The sequence below is a fragment of the Phaethon aethereus genome (genome assembly GCF_964289735.1).
Source record: "Phaethon aethereus genome assembly, chromosome: 21".
Classification (NCBI taxonomy): domain Eukaryota; kingdom Metazoa; phylum Chordata; class Aves; order Phaethontiformes; family Phaethontidae; genus Phaethon; species Phaethon aethereus.
The window spans coordinates 4,424,084-4,441,794 of NC_138597.1; the positions used below are offsets into that span (position 1 = coordinate 4,424,084).

General features: G+C 44.9%; 1 protein-coding gene across 1 annotated transcript in view; it reads right to left on the reverse strand.

Moving 5' to 3' along the window:
• Nucleotides 1-14,116: 14,116 nt before the first annotated feature.
• PEX14 (peroxisomal biogenesis factor 14) overlaps nt 14,117-17,711 on the reverse strand; it is a gene marked incomplete at its 5' end in the record, with an annotated part of 78,144 nt that continues 74,549 nt past the window's right edge. The window contains 2 exons of the mRNA XM_082009386.1: nt 14,117-14,756; nt 16,982-17,073. Coding sequence (XP_081865512.1) covers nt 14,291-14,756; nt 16,982-17,073 — 558 coding nt within the window. The 3' untranslated portion in view covers nt 14,117-14,290. The remainder of the gene's footprint in view (nt 14,757-16,981; nt 17,074-17,711) is intronic.

Here is a 17,711-nt window from a genome sequence, read left to right on the forward strand (position 1 = left end):
TATATCCCCTGCCCTCAACTGTGTGTTTTCTAGCACAACCCAATTCTTGAATATAATGAAGCTCATGTTCCTGGGGCAGAGCGAGGGAATGAGGCCCTGGAATTTCTAGAAATGGGATGGGGCAAAAAGATTTTACTTTAACGGCATTTGCTGCAGGTTCTATACTTGTACATTTTTCTCATATTCAGCTACTTAGATAGTATGGTGGTGGGCTCCAAGAGGAATCCTTGGATGTAACACAAGCCACATCTTGCAAAACAGATGGGTTTATTTTCTACCACTGAAACCAACGTGATGTCTATCAGTGACTTTTGCAGGAGCAGGATCGAGCCTGCTGCCTTCAGTGCAACATCCTGCCAGGTTTATGAAACCTGCCTGCGAGCGTTGTTAACACTGAAGGCGAGGGGGGAGTCTGGTTTCAGTGGCAAGGCACGGGGCTCACTTGGGCCGCTTGTTTCCCTTTGGGCTAGATGGGCTGTCTCCCTGCTGTGAGGAGCTGGGAACCTGCACTGGGACGCAGCGTTTTTACCTCTCCCCTTTCATATCTCACCAGACTCCACTGACTGAATCGCTGCACAACAGTGGGAGAAAGCAGAATTGTGTGGAGAAAAGGGGTAAAAAGATCTACCAGTAGCTCTGCTAACACCGGCCGACGATGGTTGGCACTGGACGTAATGTTATCATCCCTGGAGGCAGCTTTAGGCAGGTGCGGCCAGTGCAACTGCACCAGGATCCGTGCTGGAACGGGGCCCTGTTTCACGCGTCCTTCTGCGTGACTAAGCGTGCCAGAAGGGCCTGTTTTTATCTATGCACACCATTTTCTCCCCCAAGGCACCCTGTTTCTCCCTAACATCTCAGCCTTTCTCCCAAACTTTTATCACCTCTTCTCCGGGAGCTGGCACAGGGAATGAGATTTCTTTCCCAACAGGCTACTGCTAAATGCGACCCCCAAGCAGGTCCTGAGCCCCCCGAGGGTCAGACACCCTCCCAGGACAGTGGCCACCCAGCAGGCTGGCCCTACCCCCAGAGCGCATCTTTCTTACTCAACCTTCTCCAAGTCTTCTTTCTGTAAATTTCTTACTATGTCTCTATTTGCAACAACAACAACAAAAAGTCAAGAAAGTTAAACCCATCTTCATTCTGCCACGTTAAGGCTTTAATTCAGCAAAACTCCTAAGCACATGCTTTCTGAACGGGCACAGATTGAAGCCCACGCTTAAGTGCTTTTCTGAATAAAGGCCTCAACAGCACGAAGGTCCCTATTACAGCAAGGTGGTTTTTTTCACTTCAAGCTATCATATCAATAGGACTGTTAATACAATACTATTGAAATACGTGCTTAAAAGAATGACCAGAGAAAGCGAGGGAGATTCAACTAACTGTAAGAGGAGGGGGAAAGAGGAAATGGAACCATTCTGTCCAAAACAAGATAAAAACCAAACAAAGTAAACCTTGAGGTGGACCCTCCTGATTCTGCTACCATTCAACTGCTGAAGAGCAAAAAAATGAAATAAAATAAAAAATATTGACTAGATTGTTCATTCTAGCCACAAACCTAACTGGATTAAAGTCTGCGTGGAAGGAATTTTGTAAAGAAAAAAAAAATAAAAAAAATTTTCCAATGTAGCAAAAAAAAAAAACTTTAAAAAAAACAAAAATAAAAAAAAAGACAGAGGGAGGATTCTAGCCTTTTGTAATATCCATATTGCACACTAGGACTATAAGCCATTGCTAGCTCATTTTGAATTTTAAATGTGTAATTTTTTTTGTTTTGTTGTTGTTTTTTTTCTTTCCGTGGGGGAGGGGGGGAAATAAATGCTTGAACCACCAATGCTCTTTTTAATGTTTTATAAATATGTATGTGTATATATATAAATATAAAAATAATATGTATGCACATATATATGTGTGTGTGTATATATCTATATGTATATACATATATATAGATATATAGATATATATATAGGTTTTGAGACAAAAATGCAGAAAGTGAAAAAAAAAAAACACCCTAAACAGGATGGTGTGCTCTGATTTACTTGAATCTGGTCTCTTCAGCACCTGCGTTATTAAGAACTGAATATTTTTCCACTTGAATTTAGTGCTATTAGAAATTTAATATATGTGTTTTATTTATTTGATTTTTTTTTTGCATGACTGATGCAAGGTTTGACATTTTCACTCAATAAAAACTGGAAAAAAAACGCCAAAGTTTTAAGTGATCAAGTTGTCTTCTTGACTGAGGAGGTGTTTCAGTTTTTTAAGAGCTAACAAGTCTTGGAGCAGTTCAGGTCTTTTAAAGCACTGCAGTCCATTTTAACAGCCACTCTTTTAGCACTAATACTAAGGTGGTAAGTGCAACAGGAACAGAGTTCTCTTTATATGGACTCTGGCCTCAAGCTTTTTATTCAAGTGCCCATCAGGGCCCTGACAGAAGTGATGCTTACATCTCCATGGTTTGCTAAAGTGGGACCTGGAATTAGAGATGTGACTGCTCACGTTTTGATTCTACCTTCCACCTTGATCCGCAAACTCTGGGTGGTGAATTGGGGCCCATGGTGGAACTGTGCTTGCTGTAACCTACTTGCATTCAAAGCCCACTAAATCAATAGATGTTTGACTATCGCCCTAACAAAAGAGATGAGGAGCATGAATGAAACATCCTGTCTGCATAGAAGGGCTGGGGGCTAATACATCTGCTAATATCCACTAAAATGCAATCTTGCAGCCATGTACTTTGACAGGACTTACCAAGAACACACAAAGCTGTATGCCACACATCAAAGATCTGAAAGAAAGCATTCCTCACCTGGCCACTCCATAGATTTTTCCTGCTGCAGAAACTTGTATACACCACCTGCTTGCAAAATATGGTGACTGCCATCTGGGATGAGGAAGTCTTTCAGGCAAGAAGGTAACCACCGCAGTGCGATGCAACACTGCCTTCGTACAACCGATCCACCAGTCATGAGCACTGGCTGTAAAGGAACAAAGGATTAGATAAAACCACTGCATGCTCAATACAGCTTGTACCCACCCTATTCTCCTACCTCAGGCCTGGGCACTTCCACACCAGAGGTGGGTCTAGAACAGCTTCATCAGCCACATGCCTGCTCTGCACAAGGCAGGCGGGGACAGGCAGTAGGTGCCATTTTACAGGGATGTAAGGGCATTACTGGGCGGGGAGAAAACTGCGTGTTCACAGCACTTCATGTGCTCTAAAGAACTGCGCGCATGGCATCTGCCAGGTACTAACATGCCCCCGAGCGCTCACCCCTCAGTGGAAGACCATTGCAAGCACCCATCCCAGCGGTCCTGCTGGAAATCTGTACTTACATCAAGACCTAACTCTGCACAAGAGCTGCCTCTGTGTTGACGCCCACCCCCTCCACCCCACCCAAAGTTGTTCTGTCACTGGTGAGGCACGAAGGCTGCACACAGACCAACACACATCCTGATGCTTTCCTGATAAAATGCCAGGCTTGAGTGCCCTGGAAGTGCAGCTGGTTCTACACCCATGGCAGGTATTCGAGTGTCTGCATATCCATCTCAGCCTTGGTCACAGCCTCTGCAGTGCCAAATGAACTGCTGCTAAACACTGGCCTGGCATGAAACACTGCTCCGCTTCCTGTCCTGCTAAAGTGCTGTTGGGGAAGAGCAATGTCAACGTTCTTGATTTACCCAAAGAAAGCAAAGAATACCCCTCCTGTGTGGGTCTTCCCCTACCATCTCGAAGCAGCTGGGTCTTTGTGCCTCTCTGCCACCCGTCAGAGAACCCAGGAGCAGCAAAGCAGCGCCTGCCAAGCCTGATGCATTGGCAGCTGCTGCCTCTTTATTAGCAGAGAGGATTAGACACCTCTCTCTTTCAAAGCCCCCTCGTTGCTCTGCTGCAGCTCCCAGCCATCCTGTTTTCAGATGTCATTATCTGAACATGCTCCTAATCCGACCTTGGAGCACGGAGGTTTGTTCTCACAGGGGCTCTGCCCACAGCACATGGGATATTTACATTACTCTGTTTCCGGGGGGGGACAGGGGACATGAACAACACAACTTGCTGCTTGAAAGCTCTTGCTGGAACTTGCCTGCTCTCTGTGGACCTGTGACTGCACTTCATAAAAGAATGACTAAGTCATGGGAGAAGCTGCAAGTTGAACAAATCAAAGCCTCACTATTGCATTCATTCCAAACCCTTTCAACTGGTGACGCTGCAGTTCTGCATCTGCAGCTCTGAGCCAGCCCCGGCAGCTGGTGAGCCATGGAGAGGGGAATGGAAAGCAGCAGACACCTAGCGAGGCTGTTTGGTCTTAAGTCAGGACAAAAATTTTTACTACATCAAGCGTATCCCTGTAACAGGTTGGTTTTTTTTTTTGGTGAGTGCTGGACCCTACAGATAACACCTATAGCCACAAAGCTATACCTCCTGTTTTACATAAGACAATGGATGTCCACTTTTCAGCATGCTACCAAGTCTTCTGCAGCACCCACCAACACAGGCACCCTTGGCAGCAGCCCAAACACAAAACTCAAGCAGCGGAGCACTGCTTCTGCCTTTCCAAACAATTAAAGACTTTAAACCAATAGAGGCAGCAAAAGTTCAATCACCTCAGACATGAAGAAGAGTCATTCAACGTATTCTAGGACACAGAATGGGAGACCAGATGGTTCTGCTGCTGCTTCCAATCATCCTGGTTTGTAGATGTCATTAACCAAACATGCCTAGTCCAGCCTGAGCACATGGAGACCTGTCCTTGCTGGAGCCATAAGGGCCAACAAGGACAGAAATAAAGACAGCAGTTTATCAGTGTTGGCCGAAAATGAAGGTAATTGCCATCAGGGTGGCTCAGAAAGACAATCATTGCTATTCATCAAAGTGCTTCTCGCAGACAGTCTAGCAAGGGTATTTTTAGGGTTTACTAGGAAAATAATACTTTGGGTCACACCTCTCCTTATGTCCCAGACCTAGAAGGAACAGTTTTTATAGTGTGGTAGGCATTCATTCAATTTGCAGGAACCTCTTACAAGCTCTTACCAGCTCCAAACTTACAGTATCAAAGAACAGAATCATTAAGGTTGGAAATGACCTCTAAGACCATCAAGTCCAACTGTGACTTCACTCCCCTTTAGTCAAGCGGCCATCTCACAGGCAGCTGGGAAGACCTGAATGCCCAGCAGCTGGCGTAGGGCAGCCAGCAGTCAACCCTGAGCCACACCATCAGGTGTGCAGAGCTGATGCACATGCCCAGCGAAACACTCCTCATAGCTTGCTCAGCCGAGTACAGAATGCAGTAAGGCATGTCTGACTCTGGGAGGATATTTACTCTAGTAGCACAATGCGTCCTACACCCAGACAGAAGGAAATTCAGAATTCTGATGCTTACTGGTACAGAGGAAAAGCAGCTGTTATGACGCACAACACATACCAGGCATAACTTAGAGCTTGCAAGGACCAATGCTCAACACTGGCTTCCTAAGGCATAATGACATTAAGAAAGACCTGGAGGCTTGCTAGGGAAATAGGTCTAGTAAATAAGTCCATCTTTATACCTATAGATTAGAGAATCAAATTTGGAACTGAGCAGGATTTTAGCATAGAAGAGCAGTGGTTAAGTCCCTGGGTACACATGTGGCTGAGACACCCACATGAGCCCAGTTTCAGGGGAATCCATAGGGCAGGAAAGGGGAAATACGTATGTGCTGCTGCAGCTTTAGAGAAACCTACTTGTTGAGAAAATAGGGCATGTCTCTCATCGGGTGGCAGGACTGGAGACTCCTAGCTCTCTTAGAAGACTAGCAAGAGTTACTCTAACACATCCTCCTCCCTGCAACAGAACAAGAGTCCCGAAGTAGAAATTTTTACAAAACACAGACACAAATGCGGAAAAAAAACATTCAGACAATGGAGAAAAAATTAATAAATTGAGCCAGCTTTGGGTATTGTCCATGTTGCTCAGGTATGGGAGCTAAGATAGAAACCAGCCATTAACAGATAACAACTAGCTAACAGATAATAAATGCATTGAGACTTCCTGGAAAAAATATTTTCACTGGGCATTGGATATAGTAACAGAAAGCAAGAGGGAAGTATTATGACATAGAAGTGAACAAGAGAGCATGGACCAAATCTTTAAAGCTAAGACCTTCACTTGACCTCTAATATTTCCCTCACAGTTCTGCACAAACCCCTTCCAAGAAGTCAGGTTCTGAACGAACCATCCTGCTGCGTGGTACATACTGACTGTACCAACTGCTTGAGTCACAGCTGAGCTTTGCATTTGCACTTCTGGGCTGTTGCACACAGGCACAAAATTGTGTTCACAAATGTGCAAGTGCCTTTTCTGAAGATCACAGGAAGCCCTTTTAAAGAAGAAGCTCTTGGGGAAAGGGAAGGAGAGGAGCTATAACCAAGTATCTCTTCCCCCCCAATCTGCATGCAATGTGCATAGAAGACTGAAGCTTTCAAACATGACAATAAAGTCTCACATCATCTTCAAGGGGAACATGAACTTTAGAGCCTTCTCTGAAAGTCAATAAGCAGCTTGTACCTATTCCAAACAATAAAAAGCATGTAGATTGTTGGGAATGTTTTTGGAGTTTCACATACGTGCACGCACACACACGAATAAATAATTTCGGTCTTTCTCTACAAACCAAGGCAGAACATGGTTTAATATGACCTAACTTGGAAAGAGTGAGAGTACACATAAATATATCTGTACACAAGACTTGCACATGCATAGATACAGCAAAATACACAGGCTTGCCTAATACGTGTGTAGGGACAAGGAAAGGATGCCAGAAAGCACACACTAGCATGTGAAGGAATTGCATGTATGATATTTACTATACCTGGTATATTTTACAGGTACCTATAAAAAGGTAAGGATAGGCAAGATGCTTCTGAGTCCCTCTGTTGCAGACAATGTTAGCTTGAAATCCAACATTCAGGCAGGAAGTCCCCACTTTTTGGGTGTCTGTCTGCTGCCTTGAACAAACTTCACCAGCACCTGAAAGCTGACAACACCTAACTCTGGAGGCAACAACCTCTACCAAGGAGGGGAGGGCAAATGGGGGAGAAAGGCACTGAAGAGCATTTGTGGGTACAGCAGGTGTTAGAAGGAATGACAAGTTCTTCATGCCAGCCCTGGGGCAAGAAGTGGGCTCGCTGGAGTCCCTAACATGCATCTTCCCTTACAAGGGCCAAGCATTTGCTCAGAAGATAGGAACATGGTGCTGCCAGAGGCAAATCCCTTCATCTTCCCTGAGGGAGGCAGGGTGCTCTGGCTCCTAGCCCTACTCTTGCCCGTGAAGCGCCCCAGACCCATCCTGGCCGAGGAGGGGTGGCCAACAGAGGCAGCTTCCCTCCTTCCTTTTGCTCTTTTTTGGCAGGGAAACTCTTAAACAAACAAATGAAGAAACACTGAGGATTTAAGTAAACAGACGAAGATTTATCTGACAGGCAGACTGAGCCCTTCCCTGCCCCCTTCCCTTCCCACAGGGCAGGGTGCTGCCTTGTGCTCTCGCTGTGAAGTCAGATACCAACGGCATTTGCCCCGAGCCCTCGCTGTCAGTGGCAGCCCCTAGGACCCTCCGGTGATCCCAGGCCACAGGCGAGCTCTGCCTAAACATCAGAGCTTTACAGTCCGAAACGTTAAAGAGGATAAACCAAAGCCATTTGGTCTGTGGCCAAAGCGAGTTAAAGAGCCCCTCACAGAGATGCGAGCTCGTTCATTCAGCTACCAGGCGCTGACCCTGCAAGTCATGTCTCAGCTAGAGCCAGTTGCACCCACAAGATGGAAGGGAACCAGCTCTGGCCTGTGGCTGGAGGCAGCACCAAATCTACCTGCCCACACCCTGCACCGAGGCCGGTAACACAGCCGCCTGTGCAGAGGTGCTTCCCCACAGCTGACACAGCTGCAGCCCCTCCACATCCCCTCTGCAGAACTACAGAGGGGACACCCACTGCCAGCAGCCTTCACTACGCTTCTCTATTTTACACAGATTAGCAGACTGCCTGCAGTTTTTAGAGTTGGGAAAAAAAGGTGAGAACCAGGCTGCACCTAGCTCACTGTGGGGAAAAGAGGAGACCGGGAAGCAAGAGGGAGCCCCAATCTTCATCTCCATGCAAAATCTACTGGCTGCTGCAGTGGAAGTGTTGATACTACTGTACAGCAAATGCACAGACACAAAATATACAAGTAAGCAGGCAAATGGGCATGCAGAGATGAAATCTACTGTTGATACTGTAAGAGGACAGGAAGCAAATAGTTCATCTACATGGGAAAGCTGCAGCGATTTAGCATGCAGACTTTTGTATATGCACGTATCAGTTGAAACTGCTTAAGTAAAGCAAATCTGTTCAAAGAGATGGAAGAATGTCCACCCAAGAATTAGCTCTGGTTTAATTAAGTCAGTTAAAGAAATTACTTTTAAAGAGGACTTACTCTTTAAGTAACTTACAGCTTATAGAAGCAGAGGGATAAAGTTGGAAGCAGTCTGTTTCTGAAGTGTTAGGAAGAAAAAGGGAAGAGCATTAGGAGACAGGCAGGCATGACAGAAGACTGAAAAACCAACAACAGGGATGCTGTACAAAACAGACATGCCAAGCAGACAAAGTGACTGAGAGACAGACAAGCAGGCTGGCAAAGTGACAGACACAAAAAGAAAAAGAGGCAACAAATAAGCCAGTTGTACTTCTAGATCCTCTGAATCAGCCCTATCCAGCCAATCACCTTCTCTCTCAGGAGACACAGTCCTAAAGAAAAGCAAGTATTTTACCTAAACGAGAAAAAAATACGTCAACACCCATCTCACCCCCCTCAGGCATATTCTGCAGCCAGCATCATAAAACATCTCTCATTATTTGCACAAATATAGAAGAAAAAAAAATCCTGAAGGGTTAAATCCTTCAGCAGGTACAGGAAAGAAGGACTTGGTGGCAAAACAGGGGTGTTCTTCTAAGATGCTCCATATTGTAAGTAACCCCTGAGCAGTCCTTGCAAAGCATTTGGGGAGATTTTTAGTCTGAAAGACACTTTACAAAAATAAATTGTAATTGAGTTTAATAATCTTCCCCTTTTCAGAAAGGGCCTGACAGATGCTGCCTAGTGCTCACTTCTGCCCCATTTCAAATATTTTTACCTTATTTGGATGAAATATATTATTTTTCTAATGAAAGGAGGTTGGTGGGGTTTTTTTTTTTCCAAAGAGCTGGTTTTCCCTTCGTCCAGCTGGTGCCTTTATTAGGTTAGTGCTTGCTCCCTTTTGGGGATGAGATTGTTTTTTTCCCTGAGCTGGGAGAGACCATGCCAGCCCCTCAATCTACAAGTGCACAGTTCAGAGCTTCTACTGCACAGCAAGTGGAGGAATTGGGCCCTGCCCTCCATCTTCCCTCTTCCCTGATACCCTGAAATTCACCTTAGGTACATTTCCATTATTTTATTCCATTTTTTGAGAGCGTATGTAATGGTAAGAGCCAGCCTTCCATCAGCATAATAGGTGGACACAGTTCTAAAGGTGCCTAATGAGGCCGACTCCTGGGGAAGCAGCACAGTCTGGGGATAAGACAATAAAAAGGAAAATTAAGAAAGCTGGAAGCTCTCTTCTGCACCCTTAGGTAAATAATTTCCTATGTTTCACCTCCCAGCATCTCTTTATTTACGTTTTCAATCCCTGGAGGCTCAGCCTTTCTTGTGCTTTGCCACTTGCATACCACTCAATGGCATAAGAGGTCAAGTCCAGGCTGGAAGACTCTCAGCTCAAGCTTAACATCATTTTTTGGTGTGCAGAGTGACCACCACATAAAATTTGTGCTTTAACATAAAGCACCAACACAAAGAAGGGACCTTCCAAAGCTTCCTGTTGTCAAAGCCTTTGGGCAACACGCGCTCCACAACCTACTGGGTGTGGAGGGTCTAGTCAAGCATGGAGACCTTGACTTTAACAATAGGTTTGCAACAAAAAGCTACTCTGGACCTGTTGTCTAAGCCTTTGTTTTCCCCAAGCATCACACTGCCTCACCAAAGCAAAGGCAGCCTCCATTTCTGTAGCAGACACTGCAAATGAGAGCAACAGAGTAGACACAGACTGGGTTTTTCCACAGCCCCCTCCCTGGCATACACCATGCTTCCTTCCACCAGTACACATCAGGATAGACCTTCTGGCAACCCTTCTAACAAAGCCCAGACCAGGGTGAGGTAGCCACTCGGAATGCAGCCAGTTCCCCCACTCTATTGAAGACAAAATCAAGAGAGAACATAGTTATTAAAAAACACTTACTTGCCAGAAGAACCCGAGTTGCAATAAGGAAAGGCCAGGTCTAAAATGTCTGCCTCCAAGCCAGGGCAAGCTCGCTAACTGATCAAGCAGGCTGCTCCAGGATGGTAGTGCAGCTCCTCTCACTCAGCTGTGCAGTCCAGGCTATTAGGGGACAGTGGTTACAGCTGGGTGCTGTGCTGCAGCCTTGCTCCAAAGCACAGCCAGCAACGGGGGCTGGGGCTCTCGCTCCTGGGCACAGCAGTTCATGGGGGTGTGGGTTTTGTGCGAATTGCAGAATGTAGCATGAAACGTGGTTCCCAAAGTTGGCTTTCTCTGCAACTTGTCTTTGTTGCATCTCTGTATTTACCAGCCAGTATTTTTTACCATCACATGTGGAAACTGATGCACGCTTATAAGTAAAATACTCTGCAAAGCGTCATGCAACAAAGCAGCAAGATCACAAGGGATCCTACAGTCCATCCTCTTCCTTCTGATCCCAAACACTGTTAGGTTACACCCCCAACATGCAAAAGACAATTAAAAAAAATTCTTCCTGCTTCTGACAAAGATGCACATAGGAAAGGTTGGACAAAGATGATCAGGAGACATCTCTCTTAACCCTTTCCTACTTTGTCACATTTTTTTGAGTTCCCCACATTTCTCTTGCAGCTATTGAAAAGGGAGCTTTTATATCCTCAAATTACTGGAAAGCACCAGCCTGATATTGTTTCCTCGAAGAGACCAGAGGCTTACAGGGTTTCACTGAAATGTGCTCAAATGACACTGTTCAGAGGAAGCTCCCTTCACCTGCTTTCTATACACTATCAAGGACCTATAGAAATCACATTACAAACCCACTGAACTCACCAGCCGGTGTGTTGTTATTCTTCTTCCTGTGCCAAAACAAAGGCTGATTACACAGTAAAATACAGTACTTGAATAAGCCAGAGGGTAGGTAACTGTTGCTGCTGTTTTTCTTGTTCTGCAGAAAAAAGGTTCACTACCTGGTCATCTTTCAGCTAATATGATGCCATTCTCAGTGCCTACTGGCCACTGGGCTAAACATTTCACAGGGCAGCTGATCTAAGAAGTTTGTTTCTAGCAAAAAAAAAAAAAAAAATTACAAGTTAGCAGTCAGGCTACACAATTCATAAGGACAAAAATACTCACTCTACAACTGTTGCTATGCTGGAAAGACAAGGAACACAAGACAGAGGAGTAAAACTTGTGATTCATGACAATACCTGTTGCTAAGAAGGTCTGACTTCTTCCAAATTCTCTGCTGGTAGGTTGGATCTCTTCAACAAAGTACAGAAACACCCCATCAGCAGCCAGAGGCCCAGAGTTAGATTTTCTGAGCAACAACAGCTATGATGGAGTTCTCTCGGATTCATCAGGTTGGGGAAAGGAAAAACTGTGATCTATTGAAGGTTGTAAGAAGCAAAAACTAAGGGAGAGAAAAGGGCAGTTGAAGAAAACTGCCTTTTACTCTGCACCAGAAATCTTGAGGTAAATGAATTGAACACTGGCAACATGGAGGAAAAGGGGGGAAGAATGAACCCACAGGGATGCTTGTACTGTAAACCTCGTAAGTCACTCTGCAAGGCACATACCTCAGCAACATATTTTCCACATTTCACCAACTGCTGTTGTCCAGGCACTTTCTATTTTCAAAACCTTCTATGTATATAAAATGTACACAGGCAGGACAATACTTTTTCATCACATCTCTGGTTCAGTCATGTTTTCTTTTCACTAGGATTCTTGGCTTGGAGAAATGAAAAGTGCCATCTCTTAAGAAAAGCCTTTCCTTTTAAACACTTTCAAATTTGCCCTGTTTTAGCTAAACGTGATGTTCTTTGTGAACGTTAAACAGTGGAGAGAGAGACCGAGAGGGAGAGAGAGGGACACACACACACTCACTCACTCCTGGGGAAGATATTCGTCCATTTAAGGAATGAGAAATCATCACATTCAGCAGCAGGTCTAAATACAGTAATATGAAGGTCCCTTTCGCTCCCCCTGAGCAGGAAAATGTCACTGTGTACCAGACACCCAAATACTCAGGAATCAAGTAAATCCCTCATTTTGAAGAAGGGAGCCAAATACTTCTGTTGAACAAAGATGGGACTGCAGTAGCTACAAATTACTTGCTGTACGCCATTTCTTTCAATGGCTTCTGTACTGACATGGCAGGGGTAGACCAGTCATGGGATACAGCACAGCATTCCCTACTGGTAGATAAGCCTAAGGGGCCATGGGATCTCTCACACACGCCCTTCAGCACCTCCTGCTGCCAGGGGTGGAAAGGAGCGGGATGCTGCATTCTGCACCCTGCAGAGCCTCCTGCTGGGAGGAAAGGAACCAGAATAGCTGCATTTTACTCACTGGATGATACATCCATCTCACCCTCTGCAACATCGAAGGCAAGCAAGCATGACAGTGGTGTTGGAGCTATTTGTATTGCACTTGCACCGTTCTCTACACTGCCTCCTGCTGATATAACCTAGTATTGGAGAAGTCAGAAAATCAACCATAAATGTCCTTCAGAAAACATTTTATAAGGACCGAATTTCTGTAATAGTCTCTTTTCCCCACCCTTTACCACCCTGCATGCATATTTCTCCCCAAGAGAAGAGCCACAGTAATCCAATAACAACCTGGTGTTAAATAGTGGTAACTCATATTTATTACAATTATATACAATCGTATTTTATATTTGAAATCTATACATGATCACACAGACGAGCACACTTGCTTGGTGAGGACAGTGAGACTCAGTTGTTACAAGAATTGCTCTGCTAAGAGGCTCTTATGCAGTGAATAATATAATTGGACACCACCATTTTACCAGCTGAGAACACAATGCTGCAAATGAGAGGTTTCAAAATTCACCGTTTTGATTTGTGTATAGCCCCAATGGGGCAAAAAAAGGCTAGACTGGGCAAGAAGGGCCAGTGTTGTACCTCAGAGCTGGAACACTTCTCTCTTCTGCAAAGACTGCTTTGCTGAAGCAGGTGCCTGTCACTGGGTGCAGGTCTCAGCTGATCACTTAAGATGGGTTTTCTCCTCATTTAGGGAGAAAACCAGGCTAAGAACCATTGCAAAGATTCAGAATTAACCAACTATTTCAGCATCTGATATCACCTCGTTCATTCAGGGCAGCTATAAATAAAATGTAAGAGGTCAAAAACTGATGTGAGCTCCTTGTCTTTGGAGGAGAAAGGGTAATAATTAGGAGAAGTGGGGTCAACTTCTTTTAAATTCTTCTTTTACTGGGGAGCAATCAGTAACAAAGCCACCTGTTCTTGTAGATGTTACTGTGGACATGAAACTTGGACTTGGTCCCTAGCAAGAGGCCACTCTGATGAGTGCAAGAATGTGGGGTGGAATTAGTGTTCTTTGGACCCCACAGAAATTTAGTGTTTTTGGATGCTAGGTAGTTTCAGGAATTTGACGCTTGACATAAGGCTTGGAAGAGCCAAGACTGAGATCTGGTGAGGAATTCAGGGTTAAAATGCTCTTTTTTTTGGCAACAGAATATCAAGTAGTTTGAGAAATAAAACAGAGGGTTATTTTGGGAAACAGAGAACTGGTTTGGGCCTTATGTGGGGATTAAAGGCTTGTGAAATCAAAGAGCTCAGGACAGACTGGTTTCTGAAATCGGATAGAAGGACTTTAGGATGCAGCAAAGAGGCTGACTGTTTCAGGAGAGATTGTGTTTTTGTAAGAGGACTTATTCTGTAGCTGTGGTGCATGGTAAGGCGATTGGTCTTCCAGCCTAGGCAGTGACCCCAGCTCATGGGGAGAAGGTGGGTCTGGGAGGGGAGAAGCCACTGCAACATTGCAAAGCCCTGTGGTGAAACAGGGCCCACCTTGCTCACTGGGCAATCATGACCCTACTCAAGGTCAATCATGGGAGAATCACTGGAGGGGACTAGTGGCACTTCTCTCCACAAAATGGGAGAGGCACCAGGGACAGTGCAGGAGGCTAGGGAAGATGTACAGCAGCAGCAGCAGCAGCAGAAGCCAGGGTGTCTTAGTCAATCTCATTCTCATTGCTGGCCCCCTCAGGTCTTCGTAGCTTTTCCACTTGCTCATTAATCTGACCATCCCCTCCTCGCCGGTCCTCAGTCTGGACACCCAGACATTCCTCCTCATCCACATGGCTAACATCGTCATCCTCATCGTCCTCTTCCTCCTCTTCATTCCTTTTGTTTTCCCTTTTCTCCTCTTCACCCTGTACCTCCATCCGCACTTGGCTCTTGACATCAATCACTGCCTTGTTGCCCTCCTCAGCACTCAGCAGATGGCAGCTGACCTTCGGGCCCTCAGGGCTATGGTTCTCCTTGACTGGTGATGAGGTGGTAGACTCGTTGCTGACAGGTGAGATGTCACTGCTGCTATTATGGTTGACCACAACAGGGTTGGAGGGTGAGCTTGGCTTCACTGGGATCTGCCATGACGGGATCTTAGGAGCCGAAGGGGAGGGAGGGAACTGCCTCCTTGGGGGAAGGGAAGAGGGGAACAAAAGGAGAAAAAGGGGCTTTTATTAAAAACACTGAGGGGTTATCATCAGAGAGAGAATGGTATTTGCACTGGAGAAGTCATGTAAAGCAGGACTGACATTGCAAGTCTCCTTTGTCATAAATGAACAAAAGCAAAGCCACTTCACTTCAGCCAGAATCTCAAAGTGCTTTACAAGCACCCAGTAATCGAGCCTGCACACCAGGAAAATATCACAGCTGGGCAACCTTTAGTACTAAAATGATTTGGTTTGGCCAGTTTCACAGAGTAAGCTAGCACTCAGGAATGCTGCCTGTGGAAGAACATGAGTGTCCCTTTATAAAACAACCACTATTTAATTGGTAAAGAAAATTCCCACTGGAGCAAGAAGTCAGACACACCAGGTCCTTGTGCCTGAGTCAAGGTGTTTCACCACCTGGTCGTCACCTCCACTGTGATACACAGCTATTGCATGCTGGCTCATTACAATCCACAACCTATCTCCTAGTCCCAGCATGTACTTTACATGTTTGGGCCAGGTCCTGGCTGCCACAAAGTGGTTCAGCTTCTCTGACTTGAAAGGAGTCATACTAGCTTGCACCAGCTGAGAAAGCTGGCTGTTCTGTCCTCGAGTCGTTTCCAGGTGGGCTTCAAGGATTTGCTGGTGGCAGGCTAATGCCCAGCCCTAACAGGAGAATCCAAGTATCAAACAGGACAAATGTAAGTGCAGTGGGGAGTACTGGTGCCCTCAGAAAGTCATCTATCATGAAGAGCAAAGCAAAAAAGCATGTCTGATCTAGTACTCCCCATGCGTCCTTGCTTGTGCATATGAAAAGTGGGAGTATGAAGAGGTATCAGACCAAGCTCTGAAAAGATGCTGTGTGGCAGGGAGTTCTCATACCCCTCAGATGAGCTGGCTAGTGACACAGACAAGACCAGAGCAGACAAAAGCTGACTGCTCTCCTACAGTGAGCGCTCAAACACAGCGGGTTACATTTTCTTAGACTGAACTAGGAACAGTAGTTGCTCTCACCTCCCTTTCCTGCTGCCACCACCAGCCATTGAAGAACTGCTGATCTAACCCCCATCTCCTGTGAGTGCAATAAGCTAATGTCTGCATATTCAACCAGTATCATAAATGCAATCAACAAATTCCATCTGGAGACTTTCTTGGCTCTGATGCTGCTGCTGCCTCCTCACTGCAGAAACACTTGCCTTTTTGTTAAAAAACAACCCCCCAGAAAGTTTTTTTTTCCAAAAACCACTTAGCCCCCAGCTGCAACTTTCCCATTGCTGAAGAGGTGTCATTAAGTAATGCTTTCTCCCCAGCAGTGATGCTAGTATGACCCAACTTAACAGACAGCAACTTGTGTCCTCTGTCCTCCAAAGCTTTTCTACTGTGACTCTTGGGAGGAATGGGAGCTGTAGTGAGAATTTAAAAGGATATTAAAGCCAATACACTTTTCAGACTTCTGAAAACCACACTTGCTGAGATCCAGAACATGTCTAGTCCAATCCTAGACTATTCTTTGAAGTCCATCTCTTAGGAAACAGATGACTTGAGAAGACTTAGTTACATGTAGAAGGAGGCAAGGGAGTCATATCAAAGTGAAAGGATCAATAGCTGAAAAGCTAGATAAACTCTTAAGTAAGGTACTTGGGAAAAAAAGTGTTTCCTCAAGAACTGAGATCCGATCCCTGTTCTTATGACTGTCCCACAGGCTGGGGTTTATATCTCCTCACTTCAGACATCGAGTACATTATAAGATGTCTGTACTTGAGCTAGCTCATCAAGAGAAACAGGCTCTTCTGAAGTGTGATTCTCTTCATCCTGGCTATGCCCTAACCATGAACAGGTCAGCTGAACTGTTATCCAGAAGTGACTCTCTCTGTAACAGAATGCAGGTGCAGATGCAGTCAATACCTCAAACTACGTGAGAGGCATCCTGACTGTGGTGAATGGCAGAGGATTCCTCTGTCGTAAACAAAAAGGAAACATCTTATTAATTTCCTAAAGCACTCTGTGATTTAAGGCAAGTTTGAAAAGCATTTTGAGACCTGCAAATAGAAAGTGATAGTGGAGTGCAAAGTGGTATTATTAAAATAGCAATAGCAGGATATAGAGCTAGTTCCTGTTGGAAATGCCCTTCCTCTCCTTGACTGAGAGAATCCTGGAAAGAACCCTTTCTCCACACAATCATCTGCTCACATATTCCATCCATACCGGTTCAGGAGAAGTCCTTTTAATGAGTAGATCTCAGATTTCAATTCATTAATATTCTGCGACTCCAGAATCCAGTTGGTGGAAGTTGTGGCCTAGAACATGAAAAAGATGACATAAATATCAAAATACAATCTGGGAGGTAGTTCAAAAACATCACGTTTTTCTATGTTATCCTCCCTCTCCTCCCATCTGGGATTCTTAAACCCTGGGGATAACATACATAAGCTCTATCATTTAAAAACTCTCAGATATGAGCAAAGCAACTTCCCCAGTAAAGAAGGACCTGAATGGGTCCCCATGATGATCAGAAATAATAATTGGCTCAAGATGCTAAGACTATTCAAATATTTGCTTTCTGTTTGGGGAACTAATTAACCTTGTCTCCAACATACCATGCAAAACCATTGCTGAAGCACCTCAAGGGGACCTTTCTTTTTCGATTTGAAGGCCAGCACTTGTGAGAATTCAGACAAAGCTAGGTCTACATAGGATGTTTTCCACCAACATATCAGACAGAGAACACAAAAAGTATACAAAAAGGTAAACTAAATCATTTGATGCTGACCTAATGAATGATTTCTAGAGAAGAAGAACTAGAACTGGGATCCTGAAAGGCAGTGGGAGTTGCACTGAATCATGTCCTTTACTCTTTCCTGTGGCTGCACTTGGCTGAGGCAACAGGTTCAAATATTATATATTAATACCTATTTTAAACCATTTGTTCATTTCT